This window comes from Coregonus lavaretus, assembly GCF_964263955.1.
Source record: "Coregonus lavaretus genome assembly, chromosome: 21".
NCBI classification, from domain to species: Eukaryota; Metazoa; Chordata; class Actinopteri; order Salmoniformes; family Salmonidae; genus Coregonus; species Coregonus lavaretus.
In genome coordinates, this window is record NC_140008.1 from 12,859,521 (window position 1) to 12,881,551 (window position 22,031).

General features: G+C 44.0%; 1 protein-coding gene across 1 annotated transcript in view; it reads left to right on the top strand.

Annotated features, from left to right (window-relative positions):
- LOC311148767 (voltage-dependent calcium channel subunit alpha-2/delta-4-like) overlaps window positions 1-22,031 on the top strand; it is a gene marked incomplete at both ends in the record, with an annotated part of 96,880 nt that overhangs the window by 59,598 nt on the left and 15,251 nt on the right. Inside the window, one exon of the mRNA XM_084185732.1 lies at window positions 8,771-8,825. Coding sequence (XP_084041858.1) covers window positions 8,771-8,825 — 55 coding nt within the window. The remainder of the gene's footprint in view (window positions 1-8,770; window positions 8,826-22,031) is intronic.

The window sequence follows — 22,031 nt, forward strand, 5'->3', positions numbered from 1 at the left end:
AACAGGACTCAGTCCTTAGAAACACTAGCCTCCATCCACTGCTCAGTTGAAGGTGTGAAACATGGGGTGAGTTTATGGGTTTATAAGGCACAGTGTGATCAAAACAAGAGTGGAGGGACTTTTACTCTAAAACAGCCGATAAAGCCTCTGAGCCCGTTAGTATCTCTCAATCTCCACTGGGCTGCTCTTTAAAAGCCAGGCTCTAATTGCTTTTATAGGGCTGGGAAGCTAGGCTGTAACTCAGATCAAGTGGATGTTGCACTATCTTCAAGTGAAAGGGCAGCTCTCTAGAGCTTTGAAAGGCCAGCGGCAAGCACAGTCCTCTCTGACTGGCTGCATAGTGAGCAATCTCTTTTCTTTTTTACACATTATTGTAAATGTGCAATATGAAACGTGGAATGGCGGTCTATTGTGATAGCCTACGTGTTTGTCTTGTTTGTATCAATGCACGTTCTGCATCCAATGTTCTTTCAGAGACAAACGGAACCAGACAGTATTGTTCTCCCAATAATTGGTGTCTTATAATGTCAAAGGTCTCTGGTTCGAATCCCCGAGCCGACAAGGTGGAACAATTTGCCGTTCTGCCCTTGAGCAAGGCAGGTAACCCCCAACAACAACTGCTCCACAGGTCCTGATGACGTGGACGTCGATTAAGGCAGCCCCCCGCACCTCTCTGACGGGTTTAGCACCTGGCCATGGATTAACAGAAGGTTAGTGTGTGTGTGCGAGTGTAAAGGACGCTGCTTGCTTAGCGAGTACCACTTCCTCCTGATTTGGCGAGTACCACTTCCTCCTAATTTGGCGAGTACCACTTCCACCTGATTTGGCGAGTACCACCTCCTCCTGATTTGGCGAGTACCACTTCCTCCTGATTTGGCGAATACCACCTCCTCACACTGAGGCTCGAACCCTGGACCTCTGCCTTGCTAGCACACGTGACTGCCCTCCTGAAGAGTCTTATCAGTTGGCACCACGCGAGCTACACGAGCATGCGTGTGTGTGACATGTTTGCTGCAAGTCTACTTGCATGCACTTGCCTGTGTGTTTTTTGTGAGTGTACAAGCACAATGAAGAAGAAGAAGCACGGTCTCCAGGCTAACATGGCTCCTCTGGCAGAGTCACTTAAAAGCGGCAGGAAGCAGGAATAAAATAAAATAACATTTTATTGGTCTTGTAAGAATATTCTAAGATAAATACACTACGTAGAGGACTAGAGGTCAAGAGGGAATTAACGATTAATGGAAATAGTTGTTTTTCAGTTCAACATCTGTTTAGAATCGGTGTATGGGGTTCCAGTCCGGGACTCATAGCTACATGTGACAAGTTCTCATTGGTCCAAATTGTCTATACATTGAGCCTGAAACGGGATATTTGGTATTTGGCCATTGGCCCAATTTTATTCCAAGGAATTCTAATTGGTCAACCACAGGCTAGACTTGGGTATAAACTACATCCTATCTCTTTGTTCAGTGGAGAAACATTGAGGACAGGGGAAAATGAACATCTACCATCTACTTTCCAGCATAACAACTATGATTTGTTCTCTTTGAATAAATATATTTTTCTCCCCCTGATTTGCTTTGGGGTCTGTGAAATTAAGAAATATGCATCCAGAGACCAGAATATATACCAGAATATATATATATATATATATATATATATATATATATATATATATATATATATATATATATATATATATATATACACACACACACACATATACATATACAGTACCAGTCAAAAGTACTTTGGACACACCTACTCATTCAAGGGCTTTTCTTTATTTTTACTATTTTTTATATTGTAGAATAATAGTGAAGACATTAAAACTATGAAATAGCACATATGGAATCATGTAGTAACCAAAACAGTGTGACAAACTGGGCATACTGGAGTTGGTCAGTAATGATGTAAAAGAGTTGAAGGCGAGTCTGGAAATGAGTGACGGAAAAGTTGCGATAATGGAGAGCGATACAAAAAAACTAAAAGGGACAGTCACTAGGATGGAAACGGATGTTAAGGAACTTAAAAAGGAGAACAACTTTCTGAAAGAAGCCTTACTAGATATACAAACTAGAGAAAATCTAGTACTTACGGGTATCCAGGAAAAGGAGGGAGAGATTACAGAAATAATAGTGAGGGACTTCTTTCTTACAGCGCTGCAGATTCCACTCGAGGCTGTCGATAAAATCCAACTCGAATGTGTACACCGTTTCGGACAAAGAGGGCAGAGATATGAGCGTCCAATCGTTGCCAAATTTGCCTTTTTTAAGGACAAAGTAATGGTTAAAAGCCTAGGAAAAATACTTGCTGGCACAAAAATAGGCATGAATGATCAGTTCCCGAGGGAGATTGCAGAACGGCGCAAAGTTCTGTACCCAATCTTCAAGGAAAACAGATTAAAAGGGAAGCGTGTTGCTCTCGTTGTTGATAAACTGTAAATTGACAACCAAATGTTCCGCGACACAAAGACTACTCCATGGCTATTCTGAAAGTTCTAATAGAGGAGTCAAATAATGGAACACCCAATACTAGCCATGGTATGGATTGTAATAATAAAACATATTTATAGTAGGTATAGTAATTTATAAAGGGATAAGACAGTATTACAAGAAAAGATAACAAGCTAAATAATACATCTTCAAATACAACTAAATTAGAACACAAGTACTCAATCAACATAGTGGAGATAAAAACATAGCAAACAGAAGACATAGAAGGCACAGTATGTGGGTATGTGTGGATGAATTGTGATGGAAGGCGTGGTGTGCGTTTTGGTGTTTGAATAAGTGTGGCGTTAAGTGAGTGAGAAAGGAAATGGTTGCATATCCCAGAACCAACATGTGTCTGTGAGCAGGTGTTGTGAGAGAGAGCTTTCAATTTTGTGCAGATGAAGGATATACATTTTTAAGTATAGTATACATCTAATATATAATTTGTATTGTCCTATCATGATGGAACGATCCCCAACCCTATATCCTAGACACCCACCTGAGCGACCCATACACCAAAGAGAAGTCCCCATCTGTTTTATGGACCTGCTGTGAGTGCCTATATGCAGCCAAAACAGGTCAGAGACCTACTTGAGCAGCACCACCCCCTCAAGATTCTGAGCCTGCCTGGCAGGGTTGGTCCTACAAAGCCAGAGCCCCCTGATGGGAGAGCATTATATACAAGGAAATTCTCAAAGCTGCTAATGAGAACCTTGACGACCTTGTACCTAGCCGGTGGGGATTCCGGTGGGGTACCCCCACCCAGATAGTGGCAGTGCTGGCAACACTGGCTGCAGTAACCCATGGGGAGGGGGTCACACTCGGACAATCAGAGAGGGGGCTTATATTGTGGCCCAGGTGGCACAAAATAATCAAAGGTCTGACTGCACGGAGATGCTTGGGGAAAATGGTTACAACGGGGGACCAGAGTGTTTGTGTCTCAGGTGAAGAGCGTGGATCTGATCTCCATCAGCTAGGACTTGACATAGATTAAATAGATGAATCAAATCTCACATTATTTTCAATTTCTGCTCAATCTTGCATGCTTTCTCAATCAGCTGTAAATGTATATGCATTCGTAAATCAGGTCCTTTCTTGAGTTGGGCTCTGGGATGTAACAACCATTGAGCATCTGATTTTATGGTTGATTGTGGAGGAAAGGGGTTGAGTGTGTTAGAGTATGTGAGTATGTGCGTGTGTGTTTATCCCACATCTGTTGCAAGGGGGTAAGGATGTTAGGGAGAATATAGGATGAACCACAATAATTGTTTGCTAAAATAATAATTGCTTGTCAAAAATGAAATGTAATACAATGGCAATCCGGGTTATATGTTAAAATCCTACGCATGAACTGCTGACATTATTATGCATATTAATTGATAATGATGGAAAATAAGATATGCAAGATATTTGAATAGATATATTTTTAAATAGTTATATATATATATATATATATATATATATATATATTGAGGTGACAGCATTGGAAATGCTTTTGGCGGTTAACCTGCTTCTGTTTTGTGGGTGGCACTGCTGCTGTTTTCGATGGATGGGTCCTGGCCTCTCGGGGCCCTAGGGATCCGGAGGGACGGGGGTGGGATGCCGATCACTGGGATGACGGCAAAGAAGTTGAGTTTCTTTGCCCATGGGCAAAGAAACTCAAAAGGGGTGATGATATTAATTAATAGTAATTTCAATCCGAATGTGCAAATTGTCCAAATAGATACAGTGGGGAGAACAAGTATTTGATACACTGCCGATTTTGCAGGTTTTCCTACTTACAAAGCATGTAGAGGTCTGTAATTTTTATCATAGGTACACTTCAACTGTGAGAGACGGAATCTTTTTTAAGTAATTCATTTGCATTTTATTGCATGACATAAGTATTTGATCACCTACCAACCAGTAAGAATTCCGGCTCTCACAGACCTGTTAGTTTTTCTTTAAGAAGCCCTCCTGTTCTCCACTCATAGGATGGAGAACAGGAGGGCCAGTATGAAAAAAATATATAAAAAAAATAATGAATGCACTCACTAACTGTAAGTCGCTCTGGATAAGAGCGTCTGCTAAATGACTAAAATGTAAATGTAAAAAATTACCTGTATTAACTGCACCTGTTTGAACTCGTTACCTGTATAAAAGACACCTGTCCACACACTCAATCAAACAGACTCCAACCTCTCCACAATGGCCAAGACCAGAGAGCTGTGTAAGGACATCAGGGATAAAATTGTAGACCTGCACAAGGCTGGGATGGGCTACAGGACAATAGGCAAGCAGCTTGGTGAAGAGGCAACAACTGTTGCCGCAATTATTAGAAAATGGAAGAAGTTCAAGATGACGGTCAATCACCCTCGGTCTGGGGCTCCATGCAAGATCTCACCTCGTGGGGCATCAATGATCATGAGGAAGGTGAGGGATCAGCCCAGAACTACACGGCAGGACCTGGTCAATGACCTGAAGAGAGCTGGGACCACAGTCTCAAAGAAAACCATTAGTAACACACTACGCCGTCATGGATTAAAATCCTGCAGCGCACGCAAGGTCCCCCTGTTCAAGCCAGCGCATGTCCAGGCCCGTCTGAAGTTTGCCAATGACCATCTGGATGATCCAGAGGAGGAATGGGAGAAGGTCATGTGGTCTGATGAGACAAAAATATAGCTTTTTGGTCTAAACTCCACTCGCCGTGTTTGGAGGAAGAAGAAGGATGAGTACAACCCCAAGAACACCATCCCAACCGTGAAGCATGGAGGTGGAAACATCATTCTTTGGGGATGCTTTTCTGGAAAGGGGACAGGACGACTGCACCGTATTGAGGGGAGGATGGATGGGGCCATGTATCGCGAGATCTTGGCCAACAACCTCCTTCCCTAAGTAAGAGCATTGAAGATGGGTCGTGACTGGGTCTTCCAGCATGACAACGACCCGAAACACACAGCCAGGGCAACTAAGGAGTGGCTTCGTAAGAAGCATCTCAAGGTCCTGGAGTGGCCTAGCCAGTCTCCAGACCTGAACCCAATAGAAAATCTTTGGAGGGAGCTGAAAGTCCGTATTGCCCAGCGACAGCCCCGAAACCTGAAGGATCTGGATAAGGTCTGTATGGAGGAATGGGCCAAAATCCCTGCTGCAGTGTGTGCAAACCTGGTCAAGACCTACAGGAAACGTATGATCTCTGTAATTGCAAACAAAGGTTTCTGTACCAAATATTAAGTTCTGCTTTTCTGATGTATCAAATATTATGTCATGCAATAAAATGCAAATTAATTACTTAAAAATCATACAATGTGATTTTCTGGATTTTTGTTTTTGATTCCGTCTCTCACAGTTGAAGTGTACCTATGATAAAAATTACAGATCTCTACATGCTTTGTAAGTAGGAAAACCTGCAAAATCGGTAGTGTATCAAATACTTGTTCTCCCCACTAAGTACACAAGTATAAACACCATGGGACCACGCAGCCATCATACCGCTCAGGAAGGAGACGCGTTCTGTCTCCTAGAGATGAACGTACTTTACTGCGTGGCCAAGCACACCTCCAACTCAATCATCAAGTTTGCAGATGACACAACAGTAGTAGGCTTGATTACCAACAATGACGAGACCGCCTACAATAACCCCAAGCATACTTCCAAAGTTGTGGCAAAATGGCTTAAGGACAACAAAGTCAAGGTATTGGAGTGGCCATCACAAAGCCCTGACCTCAATCCTATAGAAAAGTTGTGGGCAGAACTGAAAAAGCATGTGTGAGCAAGGTGGCCTACAAACCTGACTCAGTTACACCAGCTCTGTCAGGAGGAATGGGCCAAAATTCACCCCACTTATTGTGGAAAGTTTGTGGAAGGCTACCTGAAACGTTTGATCCAATTTAAACAATTTTAAGGCAATGCTACCAAATACTAATTGAGTGTATGTAAACTTCTGACCCACTGGGAATGTGATTAAATAAAAGCAGAAAATAAATTATTCTCTCTACTATTATTCTGACATTTCACATTCTTAAAATAAAGTGGTGATCCTAACTGACCTAAAACAGGGAATTTTTATTAGGATTAACTGTCAGGAATTGTGAAAAACTGAGTTTAAATGTTTTTGGCTAAGGTGTATGTAAACTTCCGACTTCAACTGTATAAATATACACTACCGTTAAAAAGTTTGGGGTCACTTAGAAATGTCCTTGTTTTCGAAAGAAAAGCTATTTTTTTGTATTTTAAAGTAACATCAAATTGATCAGAAATACAGTGTAGACATTGTTAATGTTGTAAATGGCTATTGTAGCTAGAAACGGCTGTTTTTTAATGGAATATCTAAATAGGCGTACAGAGGCCCATTATCAGCAACCATCAGTCCTGTGTTCCAATGGCACATTGTGTTTGCTAATCCAAGTTTATCATTTTAAAAGGCTAATTGATCATTAGAAAACCCTTTTGCAATTATGTTAGCACAGCTGAAAACTGTTGTGCTGATTAAAGAAGCAATAAAACTGGCCTTCTTGAGACTAGTTGAGTATCTGGAGCATCAGCAATTGTGGGTTCGATTACAGGCTCAAAATGGCCAGAAACAAATAACTTTCTTCTGAAACTCGTCAGTCTATTCTTGTTCTGAGAAATTAAGGCTATTCCATGCGAGAAGTTGCCAAGAAACTGAAGATCTCGTACAACGCTGTGTACTACTCCCTTCACAGAACAGCGCAAACTGGCTCTAACCAGAATAGAAAGAGGAGTGGGAGGCCCCGGTGCACAACTGAGCAAGAGGACAAATACATTAGTGTCTAGTTTGAGAAACAGACGCCTCACAGGTCTTCAACTGGCAGCTTCATTAGATAGTACCCGCAAAACACCAGTCTCAACGTCAACAGTGAAGAGGTGACTCTGGAATGTTGACCTTCTAGGCAGAGTTGCAAAGAAAAAACCATATCTCAGACTGGCCAATAAAAAGAAAAGATTAAGATAGGCAGTCTGAGATATGGCTTTTTCTTGTACATAGCGCAGCAGTCTCTAAGGTGCAGGGTAGAGTGCCGGGTGGCAGCCGGCTAGAACTGAGGCTAGTGGTGACTGTTTAAAAGTCTGATGGCCTGGAGATAGAAGCTTCTTTCTCAGTCTCTCGGTCCCAGCTTTGATGCACCTGTACTCTCAGCCTTCTAGATGGGAGCGGGGTGAACAGGCCGTGGCTCAGGTGGCAGAGGTCCTTGATTATCTTCTTAACCTTCCAGTGACACCGGGTGCTGTAGATGTCCTGGAGGGCAGGCAGTGTGCCCCAGTGCTGCGTTGGGCTGACTGCACCACCCTCTGGAGAGCCCTGCGGTTGCGGACGGTGCATTGCGATACCAGGTGGTGATACAGCCTTACAAGATTCTCTCAATGATCTGTAGAAGTTTGTGAGCATCTTCGGGGCCAAGACAAATTTCTTCAGCCTCCTGAGGTTGAAGAGGCACTTTTGCGCCTTCTTCACCACGCTGTCTGTGTGAAGGGACCATTTCAGGTTGCCAGTGATGTGCACGCCAAGGAACTTGAAGCTTTTGATCCTCTCCACTGCGGCCCCATCGATATGGATGGGGGTGTCTTCTCTCTGCTGTCTCCTGTAGTCCCCGATCAGATCCTTCATTTTGTTGATGTTGAGGGAGAGGTTATTTTCCTGACACCACTCTGCCAGGGCTTTCACCTCCTACATTTGACTTTTTTAAATGTATGTTTAAATTTGGTCATTTAGCAGACGCTCTTATCCAGAGCGACTTACAGTAGGGAGTGCATACATTTTCATTCGTACTCCCTGTAGGCTGTCTCATCGTTGTTGCTTATGAGGCCTACCACTGTTGTCATCAGCAAACTTGATGATTGAGTTGGAGACGTGCGTGGCCACACAGTCATGGGTGAACAGGGAGTACAGGAGGGGGCTGCGCACACACCCCTGTGGGGCCCCCGTGTTGAGGATCAGTGTGGCGGAGGAAGCAGGAAACAGAGGCCCTTTAGAGTAATTGCATTATTCCCAGAGGATAGAAGGGAAGAGATCCATTGCAGGTGACATGTTTGGGCTCCCATCGGGACAGCTCTTTAGTCAGATGGCTCCAGAGCAAGATGAGGGATATGGAAAGCACTACATCACAGTGACAGATGAGCCAGAGATATACAAAGACAGACTACACAAATTTACCAATGAGATTAAACCTTGATGGATGGGGATATTAGGAGAGCAAAGAGATATTTGCGGCAGATATGGTTTGACATTTCTCTTTCCGACATACAGACAAACGACTACTGCTTCTTTTTGTGTCCTTCAGTTTGGAATCCACGGTGGTGAGATCTTGGATTATCATCGGTTTGGAATCCACGGTGGTGAGATCTTGGGTTATCATCACTGCTTAGGTTTATCCCATACGATGGTCACAAGTCAAATGTGTAATCTTTGACACAGATTCATCAGTATTGTGAAGAAAAAACTTGTCTATCACATCATACATTAAAAATATAAACTTCACCCTGGCAATTGCTGGAGTAAGTGTATTGAAGCCATTACAGTACAATCATTCAACCTTCCCAGACGCCCCAGAGCCAAGCTGAAGGAGGGGACAGTAGATTGCCCAGCTAGAGTGAGTTATTCTAGGAGGGGAGGAGAGCAAATTGGCCTCATTTCTGTGGCGATCCCTTAAACTGCACAATCCACAGACAGCACATAGATTCCTCTGTGCCAAATAAGCACTCTATAGGCACTGTTTCCCCCTAGCTCAGACAAACACAACCATAACTATTGGGTACAGTGCTGTATAGTTTACAACTCAGATAACTGTCACTGCCTTTTCTCCTCCATCCTCAAAACCTCTGTATAAGTACTGTATTTCTCAGTTCCCTGAGTCACAACAGAGATAATGATCAACATTTGCAGCAATAGAACTCTACTCTGTATGTGGATTGCTCCCATTGCTTTCCATTCTTCTGACTTCAATAGGGGTTCCTATGAAATATGCATCAGTTTCCTGGGTTCGTGATGCTTGCCTTTTGATTTGGAGTCAGTGTTTATGGGGGAAATGATGGGGTGAAGAATGGCACTACGTGACTGTGAATGGAGGGGCATTATGGAGGAGACGAAGGCCAAGGCACAGGAAAGGGATTGGAATTGTGTTTTTAATGCACTCACTAGAATGCAGGGAGGGAGTGTATGAAGAGGAATTAGCTAGTTGTTGTGCTTTAGTATAGTGTCCCTCCTGAGAGGGGTTGGGTGTTATGGAAGATCTAACTGGGATGAGATGGAGGTTCTCTGAGGCACGGAGACCATCGCCTAACTCATAACACAATCAGACTACTGGGTGTTCTGCAGTGATCTGGGTGTTATATCCTACACCAACTCCGGTCCTCCAGTACCTCCAACAGAACACATTTTAGTTGTAGCCCCGGACAAAAACACCGGATTCAACTTGTCAAGGGCTTGGTGATTAGTTGACAAGTTGAATCAGGTGTGCTTGTCCGGGGCCACAACAAAAATATGTACTGTTGGGGGTACTCGAGGACCGGAGTTGTGAAACTAGGGCTGTCCCCGACTAAAAAAAATCTTGGTCAACCGAGAGTCGTCCTGTTCTTTCGACCAATCGATTGGTCTAAATGTTTAAAGTTATTTTTTCCATAGATAGATAGACAGACACACCCTATGAGTTCAAATAAAATCAACTACAAATGCACTGAGCTTGTCTGATGTTTTAAGCACACTGTTTGATTAAATAATTAAGACACACAAATGACTCAAGAAAGAGCCCGATGGTCACACTGTGTTAAAGAAAAATGACAGCGAGTGCCTGTGTGACTGGTGCAAGTTATCGCGCTCTCCTCCATACGGCAGCGAAAAGGCACCACAGCACAGCAAGTGTTTATTGTGCTGTCCATGCAGAAGCTGCAACATCATTTCTTCCATTTAGTTTCTTACTTGTTTCTGACTGAAAAGTTCTGTTACCGAAATCCCTAATTTGTTTAGGAAAAACATTCCCTATTCCCTCAACCCTTGCTCTCTTTACGTGAAACATGTAAGTATCGCATGCATGTGACCAATAGGGCCTGACCATAATCACATCAATAAATTGGTTATAACAAACTCCAAACACAGTAACACATGACAGCAAAATGAATGCGGAGGACATGAAAAAGAAACTCGAAACGGACAAATGTTTACTGGTCGCTCAGGAGGGAAAGGGGAAGTCAGATCTGTGGAAGACATCTGACTTAGTTGTGGAAACTACTGGAAATCAAGAAAAGGGGGTATAGAAGCAAACGTTGTGTGAGTATTATGTGTGCCAAACAGTTGCTGTTAGATTACAATATTATTACTTTTTCTGACCATTTGGAACAGTGTAAACAACACTAAATAAATAAGTGTACCAGAGAGTCTGTTCTAACAAAAAAATATCTATATATAAAACCTTTATTACAGCAGACTAAAATCAGTTGCATGCATTCGTGAATTGCAGTTTTATTTATTGTTTAGGCTAATTATTCAAAGCTTCCTTTGTTATTTAATTTTAAAACTAAAATGCTTGATTGCATTTCAAAGCACGAATGTCTCGTATGCTGTGTGATGGCATGAACAAATGAATCATTGATTGATTGATACAGTAGGCTACATATTGAAATAGCCCTATGGGAAACACTGTCCTACAGTGTTAACATGACACAGTTCATGGCTACCACTTGACATTATGTGAATATTGATGTGTATATTGAAGTGTTATTGATGTGTATAGTGAATATAGATGTGTAATTGATGTGTATAGTGTGTATTGATGTGTATATTGAAGTCTAATTGATGTGTATAGTGTATATTGATGTGTAATAGATGTGTATTAATGTGTGTACAGGGCTCATCTGTAAAAGAGACCTTGGTCTCAGCATGACTCCCTGTCAAAATAAAGGTTAAATAAAATTAAATAAAAACATTTTTTTAAATAAATCAAATTTGATGATCTGGTAAGCTGGTGTCTGGGGAGGATGGTTCCAGGAATACACTTAGAGGAGAGTGGCGTTGGCAGGTGCAAAGAGGTAGAAAATGAGCGTGCCAAGGTCATTGGAATAGAGGATATGTGTGTGTCATTCACAACTAGCATGGAGTAATAATATAGACAGATGACTGAGCCAAACAGCCTTGGGGTTATGCCCAATACGTTATACCTAATACGTTATGCCCAATCTTACACTCACGCACACACACAAACAAATACAAACACACAAAACAAACCCAATAGCAAAAAACAGCCCTCACAGACCAGCCAAGTCACCTGGGAGACCAAGTCCTTTCATCTTTGCTTCTGAGCTGATGTGTCAGACTTATGCATATGGATGCAAACTGTCTTTTTTTGAAAGCTTCTATGTAAAATATGAAAAAGAGTCCAGTGGAAGGCCATTTAAAATGCAGACAAAGTTCAAACAACAACTCTCTGATGAGTTTATCTGAGGAACAGAAGAGATGAGGCGTGAGACCAGACTGTAGCAGGGCAAAAAACACCAGGCACACATTCCATCTTCCACTTATATTAGGACAGGCACCTAACATAACAACCTAAGATGGTAAAAATATATAATGGTTATCAACTAAATGCAATTAAATTAACAAAATGTATCTGATCTCTTTCCCTACAGTGCCTTCGGAAAGTATTCAGACCCCTTGACTTAACTTGATTGGAGTCCACCTGTGATAAACTCAATTGATTGGACATGATTTGAAAAAACACACACCTGTCTAAGGTCCCATAGTTGACAGTGCATGTCAGAGCAAAAACCAAGCCATGAGGTCGAAGGAATTGTCCGTAGAGCTCCGAGACAGGATTATGTCGAGGCACAGATTTGGGGAAGGGTAGCAAAACATTTCTGCAGCATTGAAGGTCCCCAAGAACACAGTGGCCTCCATCATTCTTAAATGGAAGACATTTGAAACCACCAAGACTCTTCCTAGAGCTGGCTGCCCGGCCAAACTGAGCAATCCGGGGAGATGGGCCTTGGTCAGGGAGGTGACCAAGAACCCAATGGTCACTCTGACAGAGCTCCAGAGTTCCTCTGTAGAGATGGGAGAATCTTCCAGAAGGACAACTATCTCTGCAGCCAGACGGAAGCCACTCCTCAGTAAAAGGCACATGACAGCCCGCTTGGAGTTTGCCAAAAGGCACCTAAAGGACTCTCAGACCATGAGAAACAAGATTCTCTGGTCTGATGAAACCAAGATTGAACTATTTGGCCTGAATGCCAAGCGTCACATTTTGAGGAAACATGGCACCATCCCTACGGTGAAGTATGGTGGTGACACCATCATGCTGTGGGGATATTTTTCAGCGGCAGGAACTGGGAGACTAGTCAGGATCGGGGCAAAGATGAATGGAGCAAAGTACAGAGAGATCCTTGATGAAACCTGCCCAGGACCTCAGACTGGGGCGAAGGTTCACCTTCCAACAGGACAACGACCCTAAGCACACAGCCTAGACAACGCAGGAGTGGCTTCTGGACAAGTATCTGAATGTCCTTGAGTGTGCAACGTCGCTCCCCATCCAACCTGACAGAATCTGCAGAGAAGAATGGGAGAAACTCCCCAAATACAGGTGTGCAAAGCTTGTAGCGTCATACCCAAGAAGACTTGAGGCTGTAATCGCTGCCAAAGGTTCTTCAACAAAGTACTGAGTAAAGGGTCTGAATACTTATGAAAATGTGATATTTCAATTTATTTTATTTTAGCTAACATTTCTAAAAACCTGTTTTTGCTTTGTCATTGAGGGATATTGTGTGTAGATTGATGAGGAAAACTAACCGAAATCCGAAGCTTCGGCCATGTATTTGATCGATCATGGATCTGGTGGCATTTCGGAGAAAGGAGCCAGGTTTTCTTTAGATGTGTGGATTGTGGATTTTCCTCAATGGGAAAGTTTATTGCTGGAGCTTGCCACATGAGTTGTATTTTGGGAGCCGCTGGCTATCTCTATGTGTGTGTGGATGGCTGGTTGGATGGTGTCTGTGGCGCCGGGGGAGTTTTCAATAGAACCTGCCTTTGGGCTAAATTGAAATGCAATGCTTTGGTCATGGATCTGATCACGGATCTGGGAGGGGTGGATTGTGGATTTTGTTCTATGTGAAAGTTGACTTTTTGATCTTAGGATCAATGTTGTCACAGTTGCTTCTTGTTGAAGAGGCATCAGCTAACGTTAGCTTGCTATAGCTAGCTATACTGTTCCTCCGTTTCTGAATTAATTTATGGGTGTTTCTTTCTAGCTGGCGAAATAAGTGAGCTAGATTTTGTTTGTGTACTGCCATATGTCGATAACATAGCCAAGTTTGTCACTGGTATGGGATCATAAATATCCTAAAGCTAGCCAGCTAGACAATGATAACCGCAAGGATAGTGGGAGGAGATAATTCACTTTCTGTTTCATCTGCTGCTGGCTTGATAATGTTCACTCAAATACACATTTTCACTCATTGTAATTGACAAAATTAGATTTTTATTCTATAGAGATTGTAATTGTAATTGTAATTGTGTCAATATGTTGTGAATATTGTAGAAACATCCTCACAGCTGTTTTCCATACTAAAACTTGAAGTTCAACTTGGTGCGCACCAGCTTACCATGTACAGTAGGCTACAGTAGGCTCACCGTGTGAGTCATCAAAATTACAATCTTGCGTTTGGGCCTTTCCAGCAGTTTTCGTGGTTTTTATATGCAGGTAGCATAAATTGTACAATTGTAAACTAACAAATCATTTTTCAAGTTAGGACCCATGTATAGTTAAGCAATAAGGCACAGGGGGGTGTGGGCTGTTCTTATGCACGACGCAACGTGGAGTGCCTGGATACAGGCCTTAGCCGTGGTATACTGGCCATATACCACAAACCCCAGAGGTGCCTTATTGCTATTATAAACTGGTTACAAATTCAATTAGAACAGTATAAATAAATGTTTTGTCATACCCGTGGTATACGGTCTGATATAGCACGGTTTTCAGCCAATCAGCATTCAGAGCTCGAACCACACAGTTTATAATTGTTAATATACAGCACCAACTACATAAATATCTGATAGGGTCTATTACCTGCTACAAGGACTTTAATGTGTGTTGCAGTGTGCAGTAGAGGTGCAGGTAGGTAGGAGGAGGAGGGAGGAGGGGAGAGGGAGGAGGAGGAGGGAGGAGGGGAGAGGGAGAAGGTGGAGGGAGGAAGGGAGGGGGAGGGGAGGAAGAGGAGGAGAGGAATGGAATGGAGAAATGGAGGGAGTACTGTACTGCATCGCCCAGCAGCTGTATGAGCGTCCATGCCTCCCTCAGGCTTCTCTTCTCTGCCTGTTGTCTCTCCTCCCATCTAATGAAAACGAACTATGCCCCATTACAAGAACCAAAAATGTAAACGTGGAGACATTGCACCAAAGAAAGGTACACAGTAGCATGGTTGTTTTAAACCAGCCTTACAGGCCAACAAAACATCCAGAGAGGATGTGATGGTGTGATTTTAATCGTAAGAGTAGAGGCTGCTATCGTGGGGCTGAAATTAGGTCTGCATAGGTCACATACCGTAACAGCAGTAGCAACAGTGGCAGCAACAGTAGCAGCAACTGCAATAGCAACAGTAGCAGTAGCAACAGTAGCATCAACAGTAGCAGCAACAGCAGTAGCAATAGTAGCAGCAACAGCAGTAGCAGCAACAGCAGTAGCAACAGTAGCAGCAACAGCAGTAGCAACAGCAGTAGTAACAGTAGTAGTAACAGTAGTAGCAACAGCAGTAGCAACTGCAGTAGCAACAGCAGCAGCAACAGTAGTAGAAACAGTAGCAGCAACAGCAGCAGCATCAGTAGCAGCAACAGCAGTAGCACCAGTAGCAGCAACAGTAGCAGCAACAGCAGCAGCAACAGTAGCAACAGTAGCAGCAACAGCAGTAGCAACAGTAGCATCAACAGTAGTAGCAACAGCAGTAGAAACAGTAGCAGCAACAGTAGCAGCATCAGTAGCAGCAACAGCAGTAGCACCAGTAGCAGCAACAGTAGCAGCAACAGCAGTAGCAACAGTAGCATCAACAGTAGTAGCAACAGTAGAAGCAACAGCAGTAGCAACAGTAGCAGCAGCAGCAACAGTAACAACAGTAGCAGCAACAGCAGTAGCACCAGTAGCAGCAACAGTAGCAGCAACAGCAGTAGCAACAGTAGCATCAACAGTAGTAGCAACAGTAGAAGCAACAGCAGTAGCAACAGTAGCAGCAACAGCAGTAGCAACAGTAACAGCAACAGTAGCAGCAACAGCAGTATAAAATGTAGCATCAACAGTAGTAGCAACAGCAGTAGCAACAGTAGCAACAGTAGCAGCAACAGCAGTAGGAACAGTAGCATCAACAGTAGTAGAAACAGTAGTAGCATTAGTAGCAGCAACAGTAGCAGCAACAGCAGTAGCAACAGTAGCAGCAACAGTAGCAACAGTAGAAGCAACAGCAGTAGCAACAGTAGCAGCAACAGCAGTAGCAACAGCAGTAGCAACAGTAGCAACAGTAGCAGCAACAGCAGTAGGAACAGTAGCAGCAACAGTAGCAACAGTAGAAGCAACAGCAGTAGCAACAGTAGCAGCAACAGTAGCATCAACAGTAGTAGCATTAGTAGCAGCAACAGTAGCAGCAACAGCAGTAGCAACAGTAGCAGCAACAGTAGCAACAGTAGAAGCAACAGCAGCAGCAACAGTAGCAGCAACAGTAGCATCAACAGTAGTAGCAACAGCAGTAGAAACAGTAGCAGCAACAGTAGCAGCATCAGTAGCAGCAACAGCAGTAGCACCAGTAGCAGCAACAGTAGAAGCAACAGCAGTAGAAGCAGTAGCATCAACAGTAGTAGCAACAGCAGTAGCAACAGCAGTAGCAACAGTAGCAGCAGCAGCAACAGTAGCAACAGTAGCAGCAACAGCAGTAGCACCAGTAGCAGCAACAGTAGCATCAACAGTAGCATCAACAGTAGCAGCAACAGTAGCAACAGTAGCAGCAACAGCAGTAGCAACAGTAGCAGCAACAGTAGCATCAACAGCAGAAGCAACAGCAGTAGCAACAGTAGCAGCAGCAGCAACAGTAGCAACAGTAGCAGCAACAGCAGTAGCAACAGTAGCAGCAACAGTAGCAACAGTAGCAGCAACAGCAGTAGCAACAGTAGCATCAACAGTAGCAGCAACAGCAGTAGAAACAGTAGCATCAAAATTAGTAGCAACAGCAGTAGAAACAGTAGCAGCAACAGTAGCAGCATCAGTAGCAGCAACAGCAGTAGAACCAGTAGCAGCAACAGTAGCAGAAACAGTAGCATCAACAGTAGTAGCAACAGCAGTAGCAACAGTAGAAGCAGCAACAGTAACAACAGTAGCAGCAACAGCAGTAGCAACAGTAGTAGCAACAGCAGTAGCAACAGTAGAAGCAACAACAGTAGCAACAGTAGCAGCAACAGCAGCAACAGTAGCAGCAACAGCAGCAGCAACAGTAGCAACAGTAGCAGCAACAGCAGCAGCAACAGTAGCAACAGTAGCAGCAACAGCAGTAGCAACAGTAGCATCAACAGTAGTAGCAACAGCAGTAGAAACAGTAGCAGCAACAGTAGCAGCATCAGTAGCAGCAACAGCAGTAGCACCAGTAGCAGCAACAGTAGAAGCAACAGTAGCATCAACAGTAGCAGCAACAGTAGCAACAGCAGTAGCAACAGTAGCAGCAACAGTAGCATCAACAGCAGAAGCAACAGCAGTAGCAACAGTAGCAGCAGCAGCAACAGTAGCAACAGTAGCAGCAACAGCAGTAGCAACAGTAGCATCAACAGTAGCAGCAACAGCAGTAGAAACAGTAGCATCAAAATTAGTAGCAACAGCAGTAGAAACAGTAGCAGCAACAGTAGCAGCATCAGTAGCAGCAACAGCAGTAGCACCAGTAGCAGCAACAGTAGCAGCAACAGCAGTAGCAACAGTAGCATCAACAGTAGTAGCAACAGCAGTAGAAACAGTAGCAGCAACAGTAGCAGCATCAGTAGCAGCAACAGCAGTAGAACCAGTAGCAGCAACAGTAGCAGAAACAGTAGCATCAACAGCAGTAGCAACAGCAGTAGCAACAGTAGAAGCAGCAACAGTAACAACAGTAGCAGCAACAGCAGTAGCAACAGTAGTAGCAACAGCAGTAGCAACAGTAGAAGCAACAACAGTAGCAACAGTAGCAGCAACAGTAGCAACAGTAGCAGCAGCAGCAGTAGCAACAGTAGCAGAAACAGCAGTAGCAACAGTAGCAGCAACAGTAGCAGCAACAGCAGTATAAAATGTAGCATCAACAGTAGTAGCAACAGCAGTAGCAACAGTAGCAGCAACAGTAACAGCAACAGCAGTAGCAACAGTAGCAGCAACAGCAGTATAAAATGTAGCATCAACAGTAGTAGCAACAGCAGTAGCAACAGTAGCAGCAACAGTAGCAGCAACAGCAGTAGAAACAGTAGCAGCAACAGCAGCAGCAACAGTAGCAACAGTAGCAGCAACAGCAGTAGCAACAGTAGCATCAACAGTAGTAGAAACAGTAGTAGCATCAGTAGCAGCAACAGCAGTAGCAACAGCAGAAGCAACAGTAGAAGCAACAGTAGCAGCAACAGCAGTAGCAACAGCAGAAGCAACAGCAGAAGCAACAGCAGTAGCAACAGTAGCAACAGCAGTAGCAACAGTAGCATCAACAGTAGTAGAAACAGTAGTAGCAACAGTAGCAACAGTAGCAGCAACAGCAGTAGCAACAGTAGCATCAACAGTAGTAGAAACAGTAGCAGCAACAGTAGCAGCAACAGTAGCAGCAACAGCAGTAGCAACAGTAGCATCAACAGTAGCAGCAACAGCAGTAGAAACAGTAGCAACAGTAGCAGCAACAGCAGTAGCAACAGTAGCATCAACAGTAGTAGAAACAGTAGTAGCATCAGTAGCAGCAACAGCAGTAGAACAGTAGCAGCAACAGTAGCAGCAACAGTAGCAGCAACAGCAGTAGCAACAGCAGAAGCAACAGTAGTAGCAACAGCAGTAGAAACAGTAGCAGCAACAGTAGCAGCATCAGTAGCAGCAACAGCAGTAGCACCAGTAGCAGCAACAGTAGCAGCAACAGCAGTAGCAACAGTAGCATCAACAGTAGTAGCAACAGCAGTAGCAACAGTAGAAGCAACAGCAGTAGCAACAGTAGCAGCAGCAACAGTAACAACAGTAGCAGCAACAGCAGTAGCAACAGTAGCATCAACAGTAGTAGCAACAGCAGTAGCAACAGTAGAAGCAACAACAGTAGCAACAGTAGCAGCAACAGTAGCAGCAACAGCAGTATAAAATGTAGCATCAACAGTAGTAGCAACAGCAGTAGCAACAGTAGCAGCAACAGTAGCAGCAACAGCAGTAGAAACAGTAGCATCAACAGTAGCAGCAACAGTAGCAGCAACAGCAGTAGCAACAGTAGCATCAACAGTAGTAGAAACAGTAGTAGCATCAGTAGCAGCAACAGCAGTAGTACAGTAGCAGCAACAGTAGCAGCAACAGTAGTAGCAACAGCAGTAGCAACAGCAGCAGCAACAGCAGTAGCAACAGTAGTAGAAACATTAGCAGCAACAGTAGCATCAACAGTAGCAGCAACAGCAGTAGCAACAGTAGCAGCAACAGTAGCATCAACAGTAGTAGCAACAGCAGTAGCATCAGTAGAAGCAACAACAGTAGCAACAGTAGCAGCCAATGCAGCAGCAGCAGTAGCAACAGTAGCAGCAACAGCAGTAGCAACAGTAGCATCAACAGTAGTAGCAACAGCAGTAGCAACAGTAGCAGCAACAGTAGCAGCAACAGCAGTATAAAATGTAGCATCAACAGTAGTAGCAACAGCAGTAGCAACAGTAGCAGCAACAGTAACAGCAAAAGTAGCAGCAACAGCAGTAGCAACAGTAGCAGCAACAGTAGCATCAACAGTAGCAGCAACAGCAGTAGCAACTGTAGCATCAACAGTAGCAGCAACAGCAGTAGAAACAGTAGCATCAAAATTAGTAGCAACAGCAGTAGAAACAGTAGCAGCAACAGTAGCAGCATCAGTAGCAGCAACAGCAGTAGAACCAGTAGCAGCAACAGTAGCAGAAACAGTAGCATCAACAGTAGTAGCAACAGCAGTAGCAACAGTAGAAGCAGCAACAGTAACAACAGTAGCAGCAACAGCAGTAGCAACAGTAGTAGCAACAGCAGTAGCAACAGTAGAAGCAGCAACAGTAACAACAGTAGCAGCAACAGCAGTAGCAACAGTAGTAGCAACAGCAGTAGCAACAGTAGAAGCAGCAACAGTAGCAGCAGCAGCAGCAACAGTAGCAACAGTAGCAGCAACAGCAGCAGCAACAGTAGCAACAGTAGCAGCAACAGCAGTAGCAACAGTAGCATCAACAGTAGTAGCAACAGCAGTAGAAACAGTAGCAGCAACAGTAGCAGCATCAGTAGCAGCAACAGCAGTAGCACCAGTAGCAGCAACAGTAGAAGCAACAGTAGCATCAACAGTAGCAGCAACAGCAGTAGCAACAGTAGCAGCAGCAGCAACAGTAGCAACAGTAGCAGCAACAGCAGTAGCAACAGTAGCATCAACAGTAGCAGCAACAGCAGTAGAAACAGTAGCATCAAAATTAGTAGCAACAGCAGTAGAAACAGTAGCAGCAACAGTAGCAGCATCAGTAGCAGCAACAGCAGTAGCACCAGTAGCAGCAACAGTAGCAGCAACAGCAGTAGCAACAGTAGCATCAACAGTAGTAGCAACAGCAGTAGCAACAGTAGCATCAACAGTAGCAGCAACAGCAGTAGAACCAGTAGCAGCAACAGTAGCAGAAACAGTAGCATCAACAGCAGTAGCAACAGCAGTAGCAACAGTAGAAGCAGCAACAGTAACAACAGTAGCAGCAACAGCAGTAGCAACAGTAGTAGCAACAGCAGTAGCAACAGTAGAAGCAACAACAGTAGCAACAGTAGCAGCAACAGTAGCAACAGTAGCAGCAGCAGCAGTAGCAACAGTAGCAGAAACAGCAGTAGCAACAGTAGCATCAACAGTAATAGCAACAGCAGTAGCAACAGTAGCAGCAACAGTAGCAACAGTAGCAGCAGCAGCAGTAGCAACAGTAGCAGCAACAGCAGTAGCAACAGTAGCAGCAACAGTAGCAGCAACAGCAGTATAAAATGTAGCATCAACAGTAGTAGCAACAGCAGTAGCAACAGTAGCAGCAACAGTAACAGCAACAGCAGTAGCAACAGTAGCAGCAACAGCAGTATAAAATGTAGCATCAACAGTAGTAGCAACAGCAGTAGCAACAGTAGCAGCAACAGTAGCAGCAACAGCAGTAGAAACAGTAGCAGCAACAGCAGCAGCAACAGTAGCAACAGTAGCAGCAACAGCAGTAGCAACAGTAGCATCAACAGTAGTAGAAACAGTAGTAGCATCAGTAGCAGCAACAGCAGTAGCAACAGCAGAAGCAACAGTAGCAGCAACAGTAGCAGCAACAGCAGTAGCAACAGCAGAAGCAACAGCAGAAGCAACAGCAGTAGCAACAGTAGCAACAGCAGTAGCAACAGTAGCATCAACAGTAGTAGAAACAGTAGCAGCAACAGTAGCAACAGTAGCAGCAACAGCAGTAGCAACAGTAGCATCAACAGTAGTAGAAACAGTAGCAGCAACAGTAGCAGCAACAGTAGCAGCAACAGCAGTAGCAACAGCAGAAGCAACAGCAGAAGCAACAGCAGTAGCAACAGTAGCAGCAGCAGCAACAGTAGCAACAGTAGCAGCAACAGCACTAGCAACAGTAGCATCAACAGTAGCAGCAACAGCAGTAGAAACAGTAGCAACAGTAGCAGCAACAGCAGTAGCAACAGTAGCATCAACAGTAGTAGAAACAGTAGTAGCATCAGTAGCAGCAACAGCAGCAGCAACAGTAGCAACAGCAGTAGCAACAGTAGCATCAACAGTAGTAGAAACCGTAGTAGCATCAGTAGCAGCAACAGCAGTAGAACAGTAGCAGCAACAGTAGCAGCAACAGTAGCAGCAACAGCAGTAGCAACAGCAGAAGCAACAGTAGTAGCAACAGCAGTAGAAACAGTAGCAGCAACAGTAGCAGCATCAGTAGCAGCAACAGCAGTAGCACCAGTAGCAGCAACAGTAGCAGCAACAGCAGTAGCAACAGTAGCATCAACAGTAGTAGCAACAGCAGTAGCAACAGTAGAAGCAACAGCAGTAGCAACAGTAGCAGCAGCAACAGTAACAACAGTAGCAGCAACAGCAGTAGCAACAGTAGCATCAACAGTAGTAGCAACAGCAGTAGCAACAGTAGAAGCAACAACAGTAGCAACAGTAGCAGCAACAGTAGCAGCAACAGCAGTATAAAATGTAGCATCAACAGTAGTAGCAACAGCAGTAGCAACAGTAGCAGCAACAGTAGCAGCAACAGCAGTAGAAACAGTAGCATCAACAGTAGCAGCAACAGTAGCAGCAACAGCAGTAGCAACAGTAGCATCAACAGTAGTAGAAACAGTAGTAGCATCAGTAGCAGCAACAGCAGTAGTACAGTAG